The following is a 24,480-nucleotide window of genomic DNA, read 5'->3' as shown; positions in this document are numbered from 1 at the left end:
TTCTTATCTGGGAGGTGGGGGAAGATCAATCAAATGAAAACAATACGTTTCCTTTAAAATGTTTGTTCTCCTTGTATTAATAAGTGGTGTGTATTGCTATATTGTCCGAATGCAACCCGATTTCCAACATCGTGTGCCAAAGGACAATATTTTAAGCCATTATTAATTATGTCCGATAGATGGACCTTCAGGTTCAAGTCTATAATTTTCATTGCTTCCTGGTTGAAACAGATGATTTAGTCTTTCAGTGGTTCATCGTCCTCTTGTAAATAAGTATATCACCTTCTTCGAGTTTTAAGAAGAGTTAGGGTACTTTCTTGAGTGTTCTTCAATCTATAGATTACTACTAGATTATTTTAGAGGTATTTCGTGTTGGAGAACCTTTATATCAAATTTCGATGAATCTATGTTTCTTTTAGATGCATTTAACAGAGGCTTATAAAAGATCTCAAGAGATAATGATTCTCATTTACCAAATCAAGATATGGAAATATCTTTTTCTCAAGTGAAAAAATTCTTTGAGAGCTAGCCCTGGTTACTACCTCCGCAAACTTTAATTTGGCAGTGGGGTACTATCGATTTCTTTAGTAAATCAACATAAATCAGAACGCCCACCCAAGAAAAATTAAATTGAAGGAGTTGAAAGATATTGTTATCTTACATAAACATAGCAATGAAAATTAATCCAAAGTAAAATCCAACAAACACGAAATATATCAATATAACACATGTATAATATTTATTAAAGTGATAATTATTTGGAGATGGACAATAAATATATTGAACAAACACAAAGTATATTAATATAACACACGTATAATATTTATTATAGTGATAATTATTCAGAGATGGACAATTGTTTAAGATTATTAAGAGACATTTATCCAATCAGAGAAAATTGACCATCCGATCCACACTCCACACTTAGTTGTTGTCATACCAAGATTGTTTTAGAAGATAATCAAGTGTATTTTGGTCAATCTGGAAAGCTTTGGTTAGAACCTCTCCAGAAATAGGTGGAGTAGCTTTAAGCAAAGCATTTGCAATAATGATAGTTCCTGGATTTTGGCTGCTGAGACCAGCAATGGCAACTGCATTTCCATACCCCACATTCAATTGGAAATGAATGAGACCAATTGGGAACACAAACACATCACCCTTGTTTAGCACTTTAGTAAAGAGACGATTTCCATCTTGATTGGATGACACAAATCCAACGTAGAGAGTTCCCTCAAGGACTATAAGAATTTCTGTGGCACGAGGGTGAGTGTGAGGAGGGTTTAAACCCTTTGGTGCAAAATCTATGCGAGCCAAAGCTATGCCAAGTGTGTTTAGCCCTGGTAGTTGATCAACAAATACAGGAGTCACTTGTGAACCAAGTGGATTGTTAGTGTTCGCAGGATCCACGTGTTCGAAGAAATCCTCAGCTTTCACAAGTTTAGGATCTTTGCAGAACTTTCCATTCACAAACACTACAAATTAACGAGCAAAAGTTTTAATGGCAATATATATCATTAAATTAACAAGCATACAATTTGTGAATTTGTACATACCACCATCAATTTCCTTGACTGCCACGCAAAAATCTTGTAGAGGACTTGGGTCATAGGCAGAGACAACGGAGGATGTCACAGCCAAGATGGCAACAACGAAGTAAACAACTTTCATGTTTTCCTTAGTCTTAAATGATTTTGCTGTATATATGTAATCGCTTCTGAGATTTGAATTTTGATTCATGTGAAGCTTTCTATTTATAAGGGTGAAGCATTGAATTGGTTTACAGTTTATCTTTGCCCTAATTAATTCTTTATTTGATGATTAACCATTCCTTAACAACTAATGCCTACTTGATCAAAGAGTAGACTAATTAAGGAGATGCTTCACAAGAAAAAGAAAAATATATTTTACCTCGTCCACTTGGTTTTTTACCCATTCTTAACATTATTTTATGAGTTAATCACTTATACACTGTTAGTATAAAGATTTTTTACACTAGTAACTAATTATACCTCTTAATTGTGTCATGTCACTGTAAACACATTTACTTTTAACAGTAATATGACATAATTAAGAGATATAATTAGATGTCAATGTAAAATTTTTTTACACTGATAGTATATAGATGATTAACTCTTATTTTATAATGGAAGGTTCGTTAACTCAATCAAAGTTCAAATTAAGACTTTGTATCAATGTTTCAGACTTTATTTGACGATAATTGTTTATAATATTTAAAATGTTACTTCTTATCCTAACTCATCTTCTATTGGCTTCCTATTAATGTTGTAAGTTTAAACTTGGTCATCAAGAGAATTTTTCGTTGTTCTTGTTTTCTTACGGTTTGCATGAAATGAACAACGGAATTAACGGTTAAAATATATCCGTTGACTTTGCGCTGCCTGCTGCAAATATTGCTTCTGGCCATATTTTAAATATAATTCCCTGCAGAGATAACAGAAAGGAAAATGTAAATAGCTGTGTAGTACCTATGAAATTAATTAAGACATCACAATTTATGAATCTAAGTCCCACAGAGAACTAATCATGTATTATATTTTCTTGATGTTTCAATTAACTATATGTTAAATATTATCATGAATAATAAATATTATTTGAAACAATTTATTTAATATTTTATAATTTTTAAATTAAACTTATTTAATTTATTGATTTATTTATTATTTATATTTTTTTAAATTAAATTTAATTAACCTATTAAAATAATGTTTACCCACTATGGAAATTTAATTATTTATTACTTTCCAATTTTGAAATAAAATTTATTAACATATTAATATTTATTTAGTGTAGTAATTTATTTATTATTTTTACAGTTTTTTTAAATAAAACTTAATTTATCTATAAATAAAAAATACTTTAGCATTAGTAGAGATGCTAATGAATAAGGTTTTATAATAATTGTTCTGGTATTCACGTTTGAAAAACAAATATCAGTATCCATTTTCATATTTGTGTATGTAGCAACTGTAATCCTCTATAAATTGTTTCTCGGATCAACTACTCGCACTTTACTTATGTGTAAAATCAATATAAAAAAAATATTAATTAAAAAATTGATACAAGAAAAAGGAAAACTCACTATTTAATTATTTAAATATAACTTTAAATCATTCAAACATACTCATAACTCATAATCAAATAGCATTAGAAATATAAAATTCTAATCATGTAACCTTGTCATTAGTAAGGGTGGAAATAGGTCGGTCAAGCCAAACTTTGGTGAATGGAGTTTGGCCTACAACATATACACTAAACTTGAATCAATCATATTTTTTCTTTTTGAGGCCTTATTTGATCTTGTAAAAGTATGGCCTAGCATGAAAGACTATTTGCATACCTTGTTTTACATAAGCTAATTTTACTTTATGGAGAAACTTATTTTTAGTTTTTTTTTCTTCTTTATATTATTCTTTCTTAGAAGTACTTTTAAAGAAACTTCCCAAACAAGCCCTTACTCTCTCCAAACTTTAGTTTGTTACTTGATTACTCTAACATTTTGTAGGTTCACTTCATACATGGCTGTTAGGAATGAGAGGGAAGAAGGAGGTAGGTGGCTTCCGAAAATAAAACCATTGGTAGGATCTCAACGTTCTTCTTTGCAAGGTTTTCAAAGGAATTAATACAAGGAGCTTGATGAGTGGAAAGTCATTCAGAGGTGGGGTAAGGTATGGAGGTTACGTTGTTAATAGAAGGAACATATGGGGAAAGATATGGATTTGTCAGGTTTCTTAACATACAAGATGGTAGGACTTTGGCACAACAACTTGACAAAATACACTTTATTGGCATTCTAACGATGCACGTCAATATTCCAAAGTATTAGAGGTATGAATGGAAAACATATATTGAGTGGCCGGATGTCGCAACCGAAATCGCGACGGGACGGCGAAAATAAATTGAAAAATAAGGAGTCGTCACCAATGTTGGTTTTTACGGAAAAATATTGAAAAAATCATAAAATAGAAAATAGTCTACGAAAACCAGATTTTTGTGTTCGGGAGTTGATTACGTGTGAGGAAAGTATTAGCACCTCACAATGTTCGTCCTAAAACGATTACCTTTAATTAATTAAACTAATTATTTATAATTTATAAAAATATTTATCTCACTAAAATAATTAAATATTTGTGTGTTGATATTTTTAAATTAAGTTTTATTTTTGTTAAATATAGGATTCTTGAACTGTCTCAGCTCATTCACCCTAAAAATATAAAATTGACTAAGGTGTACACCAAAGTCAATTCAATAAAATTTTAATTATAATTATTGCTAGAGATGTTATGATCTTAAAAAATTTCTTGGTTGGACATTTTTGTTTTTGGAGAAAAAATTTAAAGATAAGCTGTCACAACTTGTACTTTAAATTCAAAGGTTAAAAAGATGTCACATCTAATTAACCATTCCTCCAATAAATTTTTTTTAAACCATTACTCCAATAAAATTTTTGATACAATAATTTCAGATATTTATATTAAATATTATAACTCTATATTTGATATTTAATCACATTTTGAATTTAAATAAGACTTTAAGATGACAAATAATATTTTTTAAAATGATAGATATTACTAATGTAAAAAAAAAATAATAATAAAAAGAAGTCAGTTCGATATACTCACTATTCTTCACTCAAGAAGTGGTAACTTGCTGGTCTCTTCCTCTGGGTTCCCTCTAGTCCAAAGTGGAGATGTATGTGTGTGGGAAGGCCAAGCGCCACTATTTATAGACTTTCAGGAGTGACTGGAACGGTCTGTTCTGAATCCAGAATGGCCATTCTGGGGTTGCATCTTTACTCAGAACGGCCATTTTTGGAACGGACCGTTCCAGTTTGGGAACGGCCCTTTTTGGGCTAAAAATTATAGGTCATTTTTGAAGGTTGGAACGACCCGTTCCAGTTTGGGAACGGCCCGTTCTGGACTAGAATTTATAGGTCTTTTTGTTAGGTTGGAACGACCCGTTCCAATTTAGGCACGGCCCGTTCTGGGCTAGAAATTTTAAGTCTTTTTGGAAGGTTGAAACGGCCCGTTCCAGTTTGGGAACGGCCCGTTCTAGGCTACTAAAATCATATGAAAATTACTAAATTACCCTCTATAAAAATATAAAAAAAAATGAGGTGTTATATTTGGCTTCCATATTTTTGTCTTTTTTATTCTTTCTTGTATATACCTTTTTTGCAATTTTTTTCAAACAAAATTAATAATTTCAGGATGAAATTAGGTTACTACAGTTGCCTCTCTTTACTTAATTTTACTAGATAATATAAACAACTCTTGTTTCCATATTATCATAGTAAAATATAAGTAAAGAAAACACCAATTTCGTCTAAGACAAAAGTTGCATGTATTCACCACTTAGAAAAAAAATAGTCACGAGATTTTAGCACAAATCGGAGAATATAAGATCTAAAAGCAATAAGAATAGTAGACTCAGGGTTCCAAATTGTTGAGAGTTATGAGCGCGGGGACTCAAAATATGAAAATAGTGGACTCGGGGATCCAAAATATTGAGAGTTATGAGCGCGGGGACTCAAAATATGAAAATAGTGGACTTAGGGATCCAAAATATTGAGATATGAGCGCAGGGACATGAAACATTAAGAAACATGAGCGCGATGGACACGAAACATTAAGAAACATGAGCTCGAGGGCTCGACAACAGATTGATAGAGTGAGCATAGAGGCTTGAAACATTAAAAGACTGAGCACGGGGACTCGATGAAAGATTGATAGAGTGAGCATAGAGGCTTGAAATATTAAAAGACTGAACATGGGGCTGAAAAAATTAAAAGAGTGAGCACGAGGGCTCGACGAAAGATTGATAGAGTGAGCATAGAGGCTTGAAACATTAAAAGAGTGAGCACGAGGGCTCAAAAGATTGATAGAGTGAGCATAGAGACTTGAAACATTAAATGAGTGAGCACGGGGACTCGAAAAATTGATAGAGTAAGCATAAAGGCTTGAAACATTAAAAGAGTGAGCACGGGGGCTCGAAAAATTGATTGAGTAAGTATAGAGGCTTGAAACATTAAAAGAGTGAGCACGGGGGCTCAAAAGATTGAAAGAGTGAGCACGGGGGCTCAACAAAAGTTGATAGAGTGAGCATAGAGGCTTGAAACATTAAAAGAGTGAGCAAGGGGGCTCAAAATATTGATAGAGTGAGCATAGAGGCTTGAAACATTAAAAGAGTGAGCACGGGGGCTCGAAAGATTGATAGAGTGAGCATAGAGGCTTGAAACATTAAAAGAATGAGCACGGGGGCTCGAAAAATTGATAGAGTGAGCATAGATGCTTGAAACATTAAAAGAGTGAGCACGGAGGCTCAAAAGATTGAAAGAGTGAGCACGATGGCTCGACGAAGGATTGATAGGGTGAGCATAGAGGCTTGAAACATTAAAAGAGTGAGCACGGGTGCTCAAAAGATTGATAGAGTGAGCATAGACGCTTGAAACATTAAAAGAGTGAGCACAAGGGCTCGAAAGATTGATAGAGTGAGTATAAAGGCTTGAAACATTAAAAGAGCGAGCACGGGGGCTCAAAAGATTGAAAGAGTGAGCACGGGGGCTCGATGAAAGATTGATAGAGTGAGCATAGAGGCTTGAAACATTAAAAGAGTGAGCACGGGGGCTCAAAAGATTGATAGAGTGAGCATAGAGGCTTGAAACATTAAAAAAGTGAGCACGGTGGCTCGAAAGATTGATAGAGTGAGTATAGAAGCTTGAAACATTAAAAGAGTGAGCACGGGGACTCGAAAAATTGATAGAGTGAACTTGGAGATCCAAAGAGTTAAGATATAACATGTAGTGGATCCAGAGATTTGAGATGTGGGAAGAGCGCGGGGACTCAAGATATAAGATGTAGTGGGTGTAGGGACCCAATATGTAAAAAGGGTGAACACAAGGACTCAAGATATAACATGCAATAGGTCCGGAGACCTGAGATATAAGAAGAGTGAGCGCGAGGACTCAAGATATAAGATGTTTTAGGCGCGGGGGCCCAAGTTGTAAGGAGAATGAGCGTTGAGACTCAAGATATAAGATGTAATGGACACAGGGACCCAATATGTAAAAAGGGTGAGCACAAAGACTCAAGATATAAGATGCAATGGACGCTGAGACCCAAGATGTAAGAAGAGTGAGCGTAGGGACTCAAGATTTTAGAAAATAGTGGGCATGGGGACCTGATATGAAAAATAAGTAAATACCATAATCTAATATGTGAAATATAGTATTGCAAGTGAGGAGTGTGAAAATGTATGAGAAAAAGGTCTTGAAAGAAAAAGAGCACAAGGCATGAAACTTGAAAAGTGTGGGCAAGAAGCCTTGAAAGGAGATAAAGAGGGAGCTCAAAATCTAACAAGCATGGAGCCTAAAAAGTTGTGGGCATAAGGCCTTAAAGAAGAATAAGTATGGACCTCAAAATCGAGTAACTTAGAGCTTGAAAAAAAACATCAATAGGAAGCCCTAAAACATTAAGCACAAGAGTAAAAGACGAATGTGAAGATATATACACTCAAAAATGGTGCCTACATGTAGACATGGGATAAATTTTGATTTGACTGTAAGTATCAAGAAAATGTCAGGCAAGTATTGAACTTGAATGCGACTACATGACAAGAATTGAACTATGATACAAATCATGTGGATGCCAATCAAGTATAAGATTTAAATGAATACAAAGTGAGAATTTTGATGGAAACAATGTTGATGTCAAGTAGATATTAAACTTCAATGAATATGTTAAGCAAGTACTTGATTATATGTGCATGATAAGTATTGAAATTCGGTGCAAATGTTGTGGATGCTAAGCATGTATTGAACTTGAATGCATGTGTCATAGATGGACCAAACTTTGATGATGCAAATGAGAAGTATGCATTGGGCTTGAATGAATGTGTTAGACAAAGTATCATACATTAATGTGAATAATGTGGGTGTTGGGCAAGTATTGGATTTGAATGGATGTACCAAACTATGATGTAATGAATGTCAAATGTGTGCCAAACTCAAACGTAGATGATATAGATGTCAGACAAGTGTGAGATTTTATATGCAAGTGATGAATTTGAATGCATGTATTAGGAAAGTACCAAACTTTGATGCAAATGAAGTGGATGCCAAGTGTAACATCCTAAATTTTATAACTATTTATATATAAGTTTCTGCAAATTATTATATATATTAAATATTACGTAAGTTACTGTGAATGAAATTTATGTAGCATTATTTAACCAAATTTTCTAATTCAATAACATGTATTTTATTATCTAATTTGACTGATTCTCGGACAGCATTGAGAGCACGCTGTAAAATATGAGAAACTCAATTTAAGAAAATTTAAATAATCTATAATTTAAATAATAATTTATTGAGCATAGATTAAGAATAAATACAGTTAAGAGAGAAAATCTCTAAATTAAAATTTATAGAAATTCTCTAGGGATTTAACTAGAAAAAAATATATATATTCTGCTAAAACCTTAAGCTAGAAAATTATGGAAAAATGTTCAAAAGGATATAATAATTTTATTATTGATATAGTATGCTTGGAATAATTAATAAAAATGCATAGTTAGTTGAAATTAAAATACAAGTCTCAGCCAATGAAATTCTGACACATAAGCAAATCCTAATTTATTTAATTAATATTAATTATCATAATTAGGATATGATCAAGAGACAAAAGTTTATATTTTTAATGGTCAAGATTCTAATGATGATATTAATAATTCTACAATATTCTAGAATGTTCTACAAAACTCTCCAAAGTAAATATCTAATTACCAAATAATTAAATAGGTTGGAAGCTTAACTATTAAGATATTCAAATAACTCAAGAAAGTTCTATAAAATTCTACATAATAGAAATCTAAAATGGATTAAATGCTTAACCATTAAGATATTTAAATAATTCTACAAAATTCTAGGATGTTCTATAAATTTCTACAAAAAAAGGGACACATAATCACCATGTGATTAAAATGAATTGAAAACTTAATCATTAAGATAACTAAATAACTCTACAAAATTCTAGAAAGTGAACATCTCATCACCAAATTATTAAATAAATTGGAAACTTAATCATTAAGATACTTAAATAATTCAAGGAAATTCTAGAAAGTCCTATAAATATCTACAAAATGGACACCTAATCACTGTGTTATTAAAATATCTTAGGAAATATCAAGAAATATCTACACATCTAGAAGATTGGAGAATGGAGGTGGAGACTAGTATAAATAGGAGAAACCACACACCAAAAAGCTCACCAACAACCCTTAACAACTAGACATAAACCAATGCCAAAGAAACACCCAAAAATACTCTATCTTTTCCACAACCAAGGAGTAAAACAAGGAGTAAACAACTAAAATTTCAAGAAAAGGGGAAGAAAGGAAGAAGATAAGAGGAAGAAAAAGAAGTAGGAGAAGAAGAAATCAAGGAAATTAGGATAAAACTAGCAAGCTTGGAGAAATAGGTATGGGTTAGATGTTTAATTTTATTCATGTCTATATAGTTGTAGAATAAATATTATTTTTTACTTATTAGTTTTGATGCATAGAATCTTAGGTTAGTTGGTATGGTTTTTTTATTGTACTTTTTAATAAATTTGATGCTTTAAGGTTGAATCTTGAAGTGGTTGATTGTTTATGATTGAACGTTTCTATTGAAATTGTTTGAATTGTATTTGAAGAATTTGATTAAGAATAATTTTTGAAGTGATAGATTGCATATTGCATAATGTCATTTTTGAGTCAAAAGATTTTTGGGGGGAAAAGAAAAGAATTTCAAAAAATAAAATAATATATATATATATATATATATATATATATATATATATTTGAGAAATGAATTTTGTACCAAGGATATTTGATAGAAAAAGAACAAGTTTTGTCATTTTGAAATGATATTTTTTACCGAGACATTGGTGGCAAGAGATTGATTGAGAATTGTGATAGTGGGTACTGTCAAACGAGATGGATAAAGAAAAGGATAAAGTGAGAGAGAGCTTGATATGGTTGTGAAAGTCTGATTAAGGTATTCATTTTATGCTACCAATGTCAGAAGATAGTAAATGGGGTTTGAGCAGAATGGGTAAGATGGGACCTCTGGTCTGGGGGATAGACCTTTGGTCTAGGGAGTGTTTGGGCATGGGCAATTCCATAGATGGCCAGTCTTTATTGATTCTGTGTCGTGGTAGCCTACCGGGTGCACTAACACTCTGACTACTGTCTACTTGTTCGCGTTTAGTGGGGCATTGCCGAATTACTGGACAGAGTGATGTTAAGCTCTAGCTTCACTAAACACTCAAAAGGGAAAATCTCCATGGAGTATTGAGTCAAAATGATTTTTAAAAGTATTTTTTTTCAGTCAAAATCTGCATCTCATTCTCATAAGCATATTGCATTATTTGGGCTATTATTAATGAAAAATATTATCAAATTGTTGTGTGTGTTGATAATTGTATGAATTTATTATGCACTTGTTTGATTTGTTTGTGTGAGATATGAATGAAATTAAATGTCTAACCCCATAAATATTTTTAAACCCAGATATTGGAGATCTCATAATGCAGAAAAATTGGATGTGCAGTTAGAAGGTCAGATGCAAAATCCAGAGCATAGGATGGGGGGTTTTATTTTACTAAGTTGTTATAAGATGGTTTGTAATATCTAATGACTTTTATTGAATAAAACTTTAATTGAATAAATTTAATTCATTTCTTTAAGTATATTTTCTACATATTATTCATAATAATATAAATAATTAGTCATAATTAGCATATGTAATCTGGAAAGGGGGTTACACCAAGTGAGCATTGGACATGAACGAACACTACACACATTTTAATACAAATGATGTAATGCTTGATTCGGTGTTGGGATGCTTATGAGGTATTATTGACAAGTTTCATTTTGTTTCTTTTTTTTCAAAGAAAACCATAAAATGATTGTTTTCTTTAGAGAAAGCAAATCCATGCAAAGCCCTTTTTGTACCTCAATTATTCACTTTTTTTATCCTTTTTCAAATCCATGAAATCCTGTTTTTTTCTTCTTTGTCAATTGTTGAAAAATGATCTCACAATTTATCCTTTCAAGCTTATCCCACCTAGAATCAAGTGAGACTCATTTGGCCTAACTCATCAATTAAGTGATTATCACCATCTTGTTATTCCCCTTGAAACATCATTTAACTAACATGCATAACTATGACAAATGATTTTTTTGGGAAGACTATCCTAAATTCAAGAAAGATATTTGAACGTGAATTTGTTTTGATGTAGAGAAAAAAAAGAGCAAACTACCCCAAGATATGACAAAAATTGAGAACCTGATGGGAACAAGAGATTGAGCGATTTCCCCAGTTTGATGTCAAATTAATTAATGGAGTGAAAAGTGGAAGAATTTAGACTAACTTGGACCTTGAACAAGTGACGCAAATGATTTACATCACCTTAGACTCGAGTGGATAGAATCAAACAGTGACACATATGAGAAGGATAACCCGTATTTAGAATGGTGGAATATGGATGATACATGCATTGACTTGATTAAACATGAGACACATGGATTATATGGTTGGAATGAAAATGTGATGATAGTTGAGAACTTGTCCCGGTATAAAAGGAGTACTTTGAGTGGCCCCAGTTTATGAAGAAATAGGGAACAAAGTTGGATTAGACAATTATTCCAATTGAAAGTTAAGGTGATGGCAATGAGATCCTTTGCCCCAGTGTGAAGTGGTTGTCCCAATTTAGTCTTGAAAGGCAGGGGTAGAATATGAGACAATGATGAATATGATTGCCTTGTTTTCTAACTCAAGGAAATAACATTGATGTATGAATTGATGGAGGAATGATACATGAAACAAATGTCTCATTTAATTGGGTAAGGGGGAATCAAAGGAAGGCATGAATTGTGATTTGTTCCCAATCTATCCTTTTGAATGATTCTCATAATTATTGAGCATAGTAATTAATGAATATTGATGAATAGAAGATTTTGCACTGGATGTTTGTTTCTCTTCATGATATAATGGATGTGCAAGTCTTATGAGCATTTGTATTTTTTTTGGAGCAATCATGTTAACAATGATAGATGAGTTTAATTATTTTGTCTTAAGGCTAAACTTTAAAAAATAGCAACTAATTTTTGATTTGTATGGACTTTATCGGGTTGTAACACTGGTCAGTGAGATGGATATGAAAGAAAGGATACAAGGGCTCAAATGTGTGTTTGAAGGTTATTTGAAACAAGCATTTTTGCTATAGTGTTGGCTTCAATGCTTTATTCGGTTTCTTTTCCTTGGCCCTTTTTGTTCACCCCAGCTTTTGTCTAGATTTCTCTTTTGGAGTTTGCGGCATACCAGGTTGCTCTAACTTTTGCCTAGGCCGCCTTTTTGAGGTTTTCAGCCTAGCGAGCTCTTCTTTCTTTTATTTGTTTTTATTTTTCTTTTTAGACCTTAACTTTTGCCTAGGCTGCTCTTTTCGAGTTTTCAGCCTACCAGGTCGCTCTAAATTTTTCCTAAGCTGCCTTTTTAGGTTTTCAGCCTAGCGAGCTTTTTATTCTTGTTATTATTTTGCATAGTATTTCTTGACTGCATCAGAGTTTATTGAGTTCAATAGATCTTCCCGTCGACTTCCCTCTATGATCTTTTTGAGGTGGTAAGATCTTCTTCAATACCAAATCTCTTTCTTGAAACTCTTGCGGGCGGACCTTTTTGGAAAAAGCTCTCTTGATCCTTTTTGATATAATTGACCATGACACAAGACATTCAATCTCTTCTCTTCAATTAGGTTCAACTAATCATAGTGAGCCTGAACCCATTATGCTTCCTCAAGTTTGGTTTCGGCTAATACTCTTAGAGAAGGTATCTCAACCTCAATGGGAATGACTGCTTCTATACCATAAACTAGAGAATACGAAGTTGCCCAAGTAGAGGTGCAAACAAAAATGTGATATCCATGTAGAACGAAAAAAAGCATTTTTTGTCAATCCTTATAGGTGACCACCATCTTTTGAATAATCTTTTGAATATTCTTGTTTGCTACTTCTATTGCCCCATTCGTCTTAGGACGACATGGTGAAGACTTATGACGTTGAATCTTGAAATATTCACACAACTCTTTCATCATCTTGTTGTTCAGGTTGGTCCCATTGTTAGTAATGATACGATTGGGCAACCCATTTCTGCAAATTAAATCTCTTTTAATGAATTTGACCACCACATTCCTTGTCACACTAGCATAAGAAACTACCTTAACCAATAAGGTCAAAGATAAAACAATGCCTTTTTGATGCCTTTGGTTCATTTCTCTTCTTTTCCTTTTCCATTGTTTAGATGGTATCATAAACAAGTTGAATTAAATGTCAACATTGTGTTGCCTCTGTTTTGAGGGTGAAACTTGTTTGAGGTAATTGAAGAAAATTTTCACTTTTAGGCTCAAATTTGGGTGGCAAGTGATATATATATATATATATATATATATATATATATATATATATATATATATTTTGGAGATAGAGAAACATGGTCATATATCATTTCAAATCTTGACTGCTTATTTTTTAAAGGTTAATCCTAAGACAAAACTTAATGGACTCCATGTTACTCCTTTTTTTAATCCTTTCTTTTTTTTGTTTGTCCTAACTTTTGCTTAGACCGCCTTTTTGGGTTTTCAGTCTAACGGACTTTACATTTTTTCACTTTTTTTTTTGCTGATAAGACTTGTCTCCATTAAATGTGGTAGATGGTTGGACAAATACTCATAAAATGATAAATTTGCCGCGACAAGAAATTTTCAAATTTCTGTTGTCAGACTTGCTAATTGAGAATCATCCAACAGACTTGACTTTTTATGAGGAAAAATTCTTTTTTTTTTTGAAAGAATAATGAGAAAACTATGAGATGTAATGAAACAAAGACAATTTATGACAATGAAGATAACAACACAACTTGTTATGCAAGTTAATGAAATAAATATTTCAAAAGGTTAACAATGATTTTAAAATCATGTCAATTGACAAGTTAAATTGTCAAAGAGCTCATCTTCTCGATTGAGAATTAAATGTAAGTGAGAACAACAATTTCATGTTATTCCCCATTTTTCTTTGTTTCCTGCTTTTTTCTTTTTCTTTTGAGACATTGCATAAATTTATTGTTTGGCATCCCCTTTAAAAGAAAATAATCAAATTAGATAGTTTTTGTTTTTTTAAAATGAAATGAATGAGCAATCAATTAGACCTTTATTTTACTATGAAATGCATGTATAAAAGAAAAATGTTGGATGAAGAATTTGAAATGAAAAAAAAATGTTTTTTTTATTTATTTTGTTTTTTTGTTTTTTTGTTTTTGTTTTTGTTTTTTTTAGAGAAACAAATGCATTTTGTACTATTCGTACTGTTGTGCCGAGCTCGAGCTCGGCATCACAGCACAAAATGACCTCGGATGCGTGCTGGGCGACGTCAACCCGACATTCAAATAAGTTATAACTGATCTTAGGCCCAAGGCCCAATGAAACCCTAATTCACACAAAGGTATGTGCATTACTTATACGAGACTCATACACCCACAAACACTAACTTTAGCATCGGAGTCTCTTTTGCAGGTACTACCCCCATCTTGGAGCAACAAGCGTATCAGTGAAGGAGGCTCGCCGATCTTACCCAGCAGATTGTCCCCTACGACCGATCTCTGGTAAGAACATTTGGCGCCCACCGTGGGGCCGATCAAGACAGCTCTTATCGGCCACGCATATGGTTCTCACTCGAAGCCATAGTAGACGAGCAACAGACGACGTCGATCACACGCCAAGCATGGACAATGAAGTAGCATTGAGAAGACTGATCGAGCAGGTCGAACAAATGCGGTAGTAACACACCACCGATCTACAAAATATCCGTGCCAAGCACGAAACTGACCTAGCGGCACTACGAACCACAAATGAGGCTGACCTAGTGGCGCTACGTGCCGAGAATGAGCGCTTTCGAGCTCAGCTTCCTCGGTGCCCCTTTGATCAACCCCCTCCACCGAGTAACCAACACGAGGAGGAGAGGCACTCGGTCTCTCAACCACATACTGCGCCTAGGGCACCGACTCCCCGACCCGCTACACATCGGTCTCACGCACCGACGAACAGGTCACCCCACGAAATCAGCAACGCTCCTGCCCAGGTCTCTGGAAATCGGGCAAGCTTCCATTGCCATCCCTTTGTGGACGACATCATGGAAACACCTCTCCCCTTCGGTTGGAAGCCTCTCCACATCGACCGCTACGACAGCACGACGGATTCGGACGAACACATCGACCTATACACTATGCAGGTAAACCTTTACACTAATGAGGATGCTATTCTGTGTAGGGTTTTTCTGACCTCGCTCAAGGGGGCCGCACTCAATTGGTACACCTAATTACCGGCTGAGTCGATCGACAACTTCCACACTCTGGTCAAGCAATTCACGCTCAGTATGCCACGAGTCGGCCTCACCATGTCACATCGGCCGCCTTGGCCAGTCTCAGGCAGGGCGACGATGAATCGCTAAGGACATTCATGGAGCGCGTCGCCGACATCTCGGTCAAGATTCAGAATTTGAATCCCAAAGTCGCACTGCATGCCATGCTCATCGCCCTCAAGCCCGGACCTTTCGTAGACAGCCTGTGTCGCGAAGCTCCTCGTGACATGATGAAACTAGGTGAGGAGATTGATGTTTCCTTCACTTGCTCCATGCTTAGGACCGTGAATGATCTTGTGGTTAAGTCTCCAATGGTTCTTTGAAGCTCCTTGAAGTGTTCTTCAATGGAGAAGAAGCCTTGAAGTGATTCGGTGTTCCTTAGCTTGCATAGGAAGCTTGAGAAACCATGGCAACGTTTGAAGAAACTTTGGTGAAAACCTAGAGGGGAAGTTCTCTACGGTTTTGAGAGGACTCTCGAGAGAGAATTCTGAAGTTCAATTCTCATTAATGTCAAAAGTGAGTACAAGTGTGGGAAAATCAAATATACAGGGGAAGGTAGCTTGTAGGAGAAGCTAACCTTAACCATGGTTCACTAGGAACCATGGTAGGGTTAACTTAAACTCCCACGGTTTAGCTAGCTTCTAGGAGAAGCTAACCTTGACCATGGTTCACTTAAGAACCATGGTAAGGTAAGCTAACCTTACAAAGGTTTAGAAGCTTGCAAGACAAGCTTCAAACCTTTGCAAGGTAACAAGCAATTTTCGGCCAAAGGAGAAGGAACTTAGTTAGGCGGCCTTGAACACATTTAGCTCCATGATTTAATTTAAAAAATGTTTGATTTGGTTTAGTTAGGTTCATCATATGATGATGAGACCTAGCTAAATCAAATCTATGAAAAATTAGGAGCAAAATGAGTCCAATATGCAAAATTTTGCCTAGGCCCAGTTCTGGCCCAATTACTTGTTACACCCACAAGCATTACTAAATGTCACCCCCTTTTCCCTACTAAAAAAATATAAAATGAATGTATCATCTAGGGAGGTTAAATGGAGTTAAACTCTCCAAGTAACCTACCTTAAAATCAATATACAAACACTAGAAAAAGCAAGTAAAGTGCCTCACAAATACAAAGGCAAAAAATAACCTATACAAGAGACTACTATATGTACAAACAAATGAAAAGGTCTTTAAGATCATCCCATTCCTCTTGGTTCTTTTAAGATATAACCTCTTGGATTCCTTGGCCTTGGCCATAGTCTATCATCCCCTCCCTCTTGAAAAGGATTTGACCTCAAATCTCGAGGGTCTTCATGATTATTGGCCACACCTACAAATATATAATAAAATTCATTAGAGGTGATATTCTCAACAAATAAATGTGAAAGGTATATCCTAGTAGGAATCCTTTCACGGAACCTAAAGAAATCTATGATACTAGACCTACTAATATAATGACTAGGATCCTCTCCTAAACATAGACTAGGTATATATCTAAATCCTAAAAATGTGCTAAAACTAAAACTATAGCACACTAAAGACTTAATCCTAAAAATTAAAATATCTTGCCTAAAGTACCCTATGTGGAAACCTAGGCATTTCCTAGAAAATAAGGAAAATACTACTAAGAAATTTCCTAAACAATTTTGGATTATATTATTTGTTGGATAGTTATGAAAAGAATTTGTCACAAGGAACCTTGAAGGTTCATATGTTATATCCAACAAATAATATATTCCATAAATTGAGTGCATTATTGACACAACTAAGGTAGGACAAGTCCTACACAAAGGAAGGCTATCTACCTTGGGCACCACCAAAGAAGTAGCATGAGAAGTAGAACTAAATGAAGTCCACTTCTCCTTCACAAAATCTTTAAGTTGAGATTCTTTTTCTTTAAAAATAATAGATTTGTGAATCTCTTCTTCAAGACTAGTGGCAGCGTGAGGGTAAGAGTTAAGGTCTTTATGAATAAAGAGAATATTTTTCATAGGTTCTTTAGTGATAAAGCAATTCTCTTTAGACATAACTCCCTTAGAGGATATTTCTTCCTCTTTACTCTTCCCTACTTTCTCACTTTTTCTTTTGATTTTCATTTGTGCTTGATCCTCAGCCACTTGTTGAGGTGAGAGAGGATAAAGCACAAATTTCTTTTCCTTATGAGTGAAGGTAATTTCATTAGTAAGACCATCATGTACAGTTTTCTTTTCAAATTGCCATGGTCTTCCTAACAAAATATGACAAGCTTCCATTGGTACTATATCACATAAAACTTGGTCCTCATACTTCCCAATGGAAAACTTGACCTTCACTTGTTGGTCAACTACTATGTCGCCATCCTTATTAAGCCATTGCAAATGATAAGGTTGAGGATGTGGCATAGTAATTAAACTCAACTTCTCAACCATCCTAGTGCTACAACAATTGCACCATGAGCCACTATCAACAATGAGAGAACATGCACTGTTTGAAACTTTGCATCTAGTATGAAATATGTTCTCCCTTTGTGATAGAGTATCACTAGGTTGGTTGTTGAGGAGTCTCCTAAGCATCAAGAGCTCCCCTTCATAAGGAAAAGTAGACTCTACACCTTCTTCTTGATCACTTGCTTCTTCCTCACTATTACTAGAGGAAGTAGTAGCTTCATCTTGGCTACTATAAATGTCATGCCCCCTCATAATCATAACCTTCTTTGTGGGGCATTGGGAGGCAATGTGGCCTCTCCCTAAACATTTAAAGCATTTAATATCACTAGTCCTAGAACTAATGTGTGTAGTGTCCTTTCCCTTTCCCTTATCTTTCTCTGTGGCTAGATTCTTGGAGGGTTCAAAAGTTTACTTCTTTTCAAAAGTCTTTCCCTCCTTCTTGGAATCTTTCTTTAGAAATGAAGAGTGGGAGCTATCTTTTTTGTAAGATTTTCTCATTCTTTGTTGTTCTACCCTTACACAAAGTTGGACCAAGTCATTTAGGTCCCTGTAGGGTAGTAGCTCCACTTGGTCTCTTATTTCTAAATTAAGACCACTTAAGAACCTAGCTACAGTTGTTGCTTCCTCTTCCCTAATACAAGCCCTCATCATTAAAAGCTCCATTTGTTGCCTGTACTGTTCTACAGACATGCCTCTTTGTTGGAGCCTTTGTCCCATAGTAGGTGGGAATGTCCCTCCTTCTCATTGCACTTTTAAGATCATTCCAATATTGAATTGGAGGATCATTGTGGAAGCTTCTCTCTCTCTCTAGGGCTGTCCACCAATACATGGCATGCCCTTGGAAGCTAAGGGCAGCCAAAGGGACTTTCCTCTCTTCACTTACCCTATGGCAAGCAAAGAGTTGCTCAACCTTCATTTCCCAATCTAGATAAGACTCCACATCATCTTTGTCCAAGAATTGTGGGAGGTCAACTTTGACTTCCCTTGGCCTAGTAGTTCTCCTAGGAGTATGTTGGTAGTGATCCCCTTGATTCATGCTTTCATTAGGGGATGTATATTGGGAATGTGAGCTCCTACTCTTTTTCCTATGTTTCTTCATATCTTCTTTCAATTTTTCTTCCTCTTGCCTTAAAATTCTCAATTCTTCCTCTAAATAAGCAAGTTGTCCTTCTCTTTCAATTCTTTCCTTCTCTCTTTGAATGGACTCTTGCTTTTTCCATAGTTTAAGTGATTTGAGCTCTTTAGTAATATAAGAAAGACTTTTTGGAGAGCCATCACTTTCACTAGGGGAGGAATTTTGAGACATTTTAAATCAAGAAGATTTTTCCAAACAAAAATAGTTTTTATGAAAATAATATTTTTGAAGTGCTTAGACTTGGCACTTGGAGGTCTAAGAGTACAAATTGAACTTTGGAGGGAGGTGAGCTACTAAAGAACCACTTAATAACCAAGCCTCTTCAAGTAAAAATCTCTAAACCCCTTTGTACTTTTGTCTTGCACAAACAATTTTCACAAAGAACTTTTCTTAAAGGAAAATAACAAGCAAGTGCCTATGTGTACAATTTATAATATGCTTGAAAACATAAAGAACATGAAAACATAAATTGCTTGAAAACATAAATTGCTTGAAAACTTAAACTAGACGTTGAAATCAATTAAACCTAAGTGAGAGCTTGAAAGGCACCAAAGACCTTCAAGGACCACTCTCACAAGTACTACACGTGATTAGATATAAAGGTTCTTAAGGAGAGATGGAGATACACCAAAGGCACTCCAAGACACTCCTTAATAAAGGCCTTGTACAAAAATTTAGAAAGCAAAAAAAATTACAAATCCAAATGAAATTCAAATTTGTTTCAAATGAAATGGAAATTCACACTCCAAATGAAATGTAAATTCACATTCAAATGAAATTAGTGGCTGCACTTAATTTCAAAGAAAACAAATTAGCCACTAATTTAGAAACAAATTTAGAGACGAATTTTGTATGGAAAAACTAGTTTTAGAAACCAAAATTTCCGTCACTAAATTTGGTTCTAAATTTTCACAAAAATTTTCACAAATGGTATAACTACTTCTTGCTCCAATTCAGCCACCAAATGCAGCCTCACAAGGTGTTTCACTCCTCTTTTTAGAAGCAACCTTGATGTTAGTCACTTCTAGGTGTTTTCAAGAGCCTAGCCACCAAGAGAGAACAAACTCCCTAAGCAACCACCAAAGCCTTCAAGTGGATGTCCTTTGCCTTGGCCTCCTACACCTTTCAAGAAGCACTCAACCACCTTCAAGACTGAATATTAGTGCTAAAAACTGAAAAAGAACAATTTAGAATAACTACACCAATTGGTAGAAGGAAATGTGACAAACTAGAGAGAATTCCACAAAATTGACAAGCAACAATTAAAGGAAATTTTGAAAGCTAGCACCCAAAGATTAACCTAGGAAAGGCACTAGAATGGATTACCAAATCAAAAGCTAAGATTAGAAAACAAAATAAGACTCAAAAATGTGGCTGGTCACAAAGATTTACATGCAAAAACAATACCAAAACCGAGAGCAACACATAACCAATTTTCACTCCTTTTGGCTTTTTCTTTTGCTATTTTCTTTCTTTTTCTTTTGCAAAATATTTTTCACTTGTTTTTCTTTTGATGTTCAGGAGATTCAATGCCTTTTAAACACTTATAAGTCTCGGTTTCAATATAGAAAAACTGCAGCAAAAATTTTATACAAAAAAGAGGTGTTCACAAGCATGCTTTCACTAGTGCTTCACAATTTTGTAGTATTTTTAGGTCAAATTTTTAAGCACTTTTTCCTTTGTTTTTCTCATGCAATTAGAACACATACACCTCTGTTTTGCCTCTGTTTTGAATGAGTAATATTTGATAAAGTTTCAGCCACACAATAAACTCAAGGAAAACCTAATAGGAATTAGTGTTTATGAATTTTTTTTTTGACAAAACTTTTAACAAGACATAATAGAAACCTAACTCTAAGAAATTTGCTAGAACTAATAGCAAATTAAGAACTCAAATATGTAAAGTAAAAGCACATATAGGAAGGTTCAGATTTAATAAGAAAATACACAAAAATTTCGGACTCAAGAACACAAAACAAAAAATTAGGTCAAACAAGCTAGTCTAGGAATTTTCAACATGTAAAAGGACTACACATGACTCTAGACAAAACATATGATTCAAAAACAAAATCTATGCAATATGAATGTTGTCCAATCACGGACACATGTTATAGAATGGAGAGACTCAATCAAAAAAAAAAAAAAAGGCACAAGTATAGGATATCCTAGGCGCACAACAACAATTGATTCAAGAAGAATAGGAACAAGAAAACATGAATGAATCACTTCATATATGACATATAGGATCCATCAAAAATCATATTAGAACTAGATCCTTGCAGCAAACATAGATTTAGACATAGACAAGGAAGATACAACACAGATTTCAAGTAGAAAAAGTTAGAACAAAAACCTCAAGAGCACAAGGCTCTAGATACCAAAAATGATGGAGATTAATTGAAGAGATTGATGTTTCCTTCACTTGCTCCATGCTTAGGACCGTGAATGATCTTGAGGTTAAGACTCCAATGGTTCTTTGAAGCTCCTTGAAGTGTTCTTCAATGGAGAAGAAGCCATGAAGTGATTCGGTGTTCCTTAGCTTGCATAGGAAGCTTGAGAAACCATGGCAAAGTTTGAAGAAACTTTGGTGAAAACCTAGAGGGGAAGTTCTCTACGGTTTTGAGAGGACTCTTGAGAGAGAATTCTGAAGTTCAATTCTCATTAATGTCAAAAGTGAGTACAAGTGTGGGAAAATCAAATATATAGGGGAAGGTAACTTGTAGGAGAAGCTAACCTTAACCATGGTTCACTAGGAACCATGGTAGGGTTAACTTAAACTTCCACGATTTAGCTAGCTTCTAGGAGAAGCTAACCTTGACAATGGTTCACTTAAGAACCATGGTAAGGTAAGCTAACCTTACAAAGGTTTAGAAGCTTGCAAGACAAGCTTCAAACCTTTGCAAGGTAACAAGCAATTTTTGGCCAAAGGAGAAGGAACTTAGCTAGGCGGCCTTGAACACATTTAGCTCCATGATTTAATTTAAAGAATGTTTGATTTGGTTTAGTTAGGTTCATCATATGATGATGAGACCTAGCTAAATCAAATCTATGAAAAATTAGGAGCAAAATGAGTCCAATATGCAAAATTTTGCCTAGGCCCAGTTCTGGCCCAATTACTTGTTACACCCACAAGCATTACTAAATGTCACCCCCTTTTCCCTACTGAAAAAATATAAAATGAATGTATCATCTAGGGAGGTTAAATGGAGTTAAACTCTCCAAGTAACCTACCTTAAAATCAATATACAAACAGTAGAAAAAGCAAGTAAAGTGCCTCACAAATACAAAGGCAAAAAATAACCTATACAAGAGACTACTATATGTACAAACAAATGAAAAGGTCTTTAAGATCATCCCATTCCTCTTGGTTCTTTTAAGATATCACCTCTTGGATTCCTTGGCCTTGGCCATAGTCTATCATGACATGGACGAACTCCATGCCCGTGCTGCCGGATACATCCAGATGGAAGAGCACTCTACTTTTCGTGACCAGGTTCGCGGCAAGTCACAGGCAAAGCCAGACCATGGTCACAAGGACAAGATGAAGGTCAACAACGACAGTCAGTTCAAGAAGTCTGCCAGGGCAAACAAAGGGGGGAGATACGACTTTTACACCCCTCTGAGTGCAACCCGAGTACACATCCTGGAGGAAGCTAGCAACAACAACCTACTCACTCTACCACCACCTGGGCACAGTCCCAACAACACAGACAGGACAAAGCACTGCCGGTACCATAGAAACCACGGTCACACCATCGAGGAATGTCGTATACTCCGGGATCGTATAGAGGAGCTCGTCCAGGCAGGGCACCTCGAGCAATACGTACAGCGGTAGCAAGGCCACCGAGGAGGCTACAATGGACGAGGACGAGGGCGGGGTCGCGGAGCAGGCACCTGCACAGACCAACCGTCTGGATCCCAACAAAATACTGGAGGCGTAGTGCAGGCCAAGGTAAGTCAGAAAACAGGGTCGGCCCCCTTGCGGGGCGTCATCAACATAATTGCAGGTGGTTTCGCAGGGGGAGGCTCTAGTAGTTCGGCGCGAAAATGACAATTGCGTAGCATCAACAATGTCCACTCCACTACCTCAGCCTCGCACCAAAGCACACTACCGATCACCTTCACTGACGATGACTACAATGACGTCTGCCCCAACCAGGATGATCCAATGGTCATCGCCGTGGAGGTCACCAACTGGGAGGTCCACAAGACGTTGATTGACCAAGGGAGCTCGATTGACGTCTTATACTGGCCGACGTTCCTCAGGTTAAACATCCCTCACTCCCTTATCCAATCTCACACAGAACCTCTAGTCAGTTTTGCAGGAGAACAGGTTCACACCCGAGGGTACGTGGACCTGCTGACAACCTTCGGGACCTCTCTTGACTCAAGGCGGATCATGGTCTGATATCTCCTCGTGGAAGCCAACACGTCTTACAATATCATCATTGGAAGACCGACGTTGAACCAACTCGGAGCAGTGGTGTCTACCCCACACCTTACGATGAAGTTCCTTGGGAATGGTGGTAAGATTATTTCCATCAAGGCAAACCAGAAGACAGCTCGGCAATGCTACGCCAAGAGTCTAAAGGTCACACCATCCAAGGAGCGCGCCAAAAGGGACCCTCTTATTGTGTCTCACATCGCCCACGTGGACATCACCGACCTAGATCCGAGGTCAGACTCCCATGAAGAACGATCGACTCCCATTGACGAGCTCGACGACCTCCAGATCGGAAAGCTTCCTGGGCAATTCACGAAAATCAGCAGGCAGCTGAACCCGGAGTTACGGCAACAGATCGAAGCTAAAATCTCCAAGAATGCCGACCTCTTTGCATGGTCCAGTGCCGACATGCCAGGTATAGATGCTAACTTCATCTGTCACAGGTTGGCAATTCACAAGGAGGCGAAGCCAGTCGCCTAGAGGAAGAGGAAGGTCAGTGATGAAAGGCGGGAGGCCATCATCACCGAGATGCAAAAGCTACTGAACGCAGGCTTCATCCGTGAGGTCAGGGACACCAAGTGGCTGGAAAACGTGGTCCTAGTGAAGAAGAGCTCAGGGAAATGGCGCATGTGCTTCGACTACACTAATCTGAACAAAACATGCTCCAAGGACTCGTATCCCCTATCGAGTATCGATAGATTGGTCTATATACCCACCAGACGAGGTGCACACGTCGTTCATCACCGACCACACCAACTTCTGCTACCAGGTGATGCCATTCGGTCTCAAAAACACAAGGGCCACTTACCAGCGGCTGATGGACAAGGTTTTCCACCAGCAGATCGGGCAGAACATGGAAGTCTACATTGACGACATGGTGGTCAAAACCACCTCGGCCGAGGGTCATGCTGCCGACCTAGCCGAGGTGTTCAGCCAGATTAGGAGACACAACATGTGTCTCAACCCAAAGAAGTGCGTCTTCGACGTCCAGGGAGGTAAATTTCTTGGCT

The 24,480-nt window shown here is 36.0% G+C and overlaps 1 protein-coding gene across 1 annotated transcript; it reads right to left on the bottom strand.

The window, feature by feature from the left end:
• Positions 1 to 714: 714 nt before the first annotated feature.
• LOC109817361 (germin-like protein subfamily 1 member 7) lies at positions 715 to 1,893 on the bottom strand. Its single transcript, XM_020382593.3, has 2 exons — positions 1,554 to 1,893; positions 715 to 1,472 (listed from the first exon to the last, which is right to left on the bottom strand). The coding sequence occupies exons 1-2, from the start codon at positions 1,735 to 1,737 to the stop codon at positions 925 to 927; spliced, it is 732 nt and encodes a 243-aa protein (XP_020238182.2). The 5' UTR covers positions 1,738 to 1,893; the 3' UTR covers positions 715 to 924.
• Positions 1,894 to 24,480: the final 22,587 nt, after the last annotated feature.

The sequence above is a fragment of the Cajanus cajan genome, chromosome 4 (assembly GCF_000230855.2).
Source record: "Cajanus cajan strain Asha chromosome 4, NIPB_CcT2T_4, whole genome shotgun sequence".
Taxonomy (NCBI): Eukaryota; Viridiplantae; Streptophyta; class Magnoliopsida; order Fabales; family Fabaceae; genus Cajanus; species Cajanus cajan.
The sequence above is the reverse complement of the archived record's forward strand: the minus strand, read 5'-3'. Positions and strand labels throughout refer to the sequence as shown.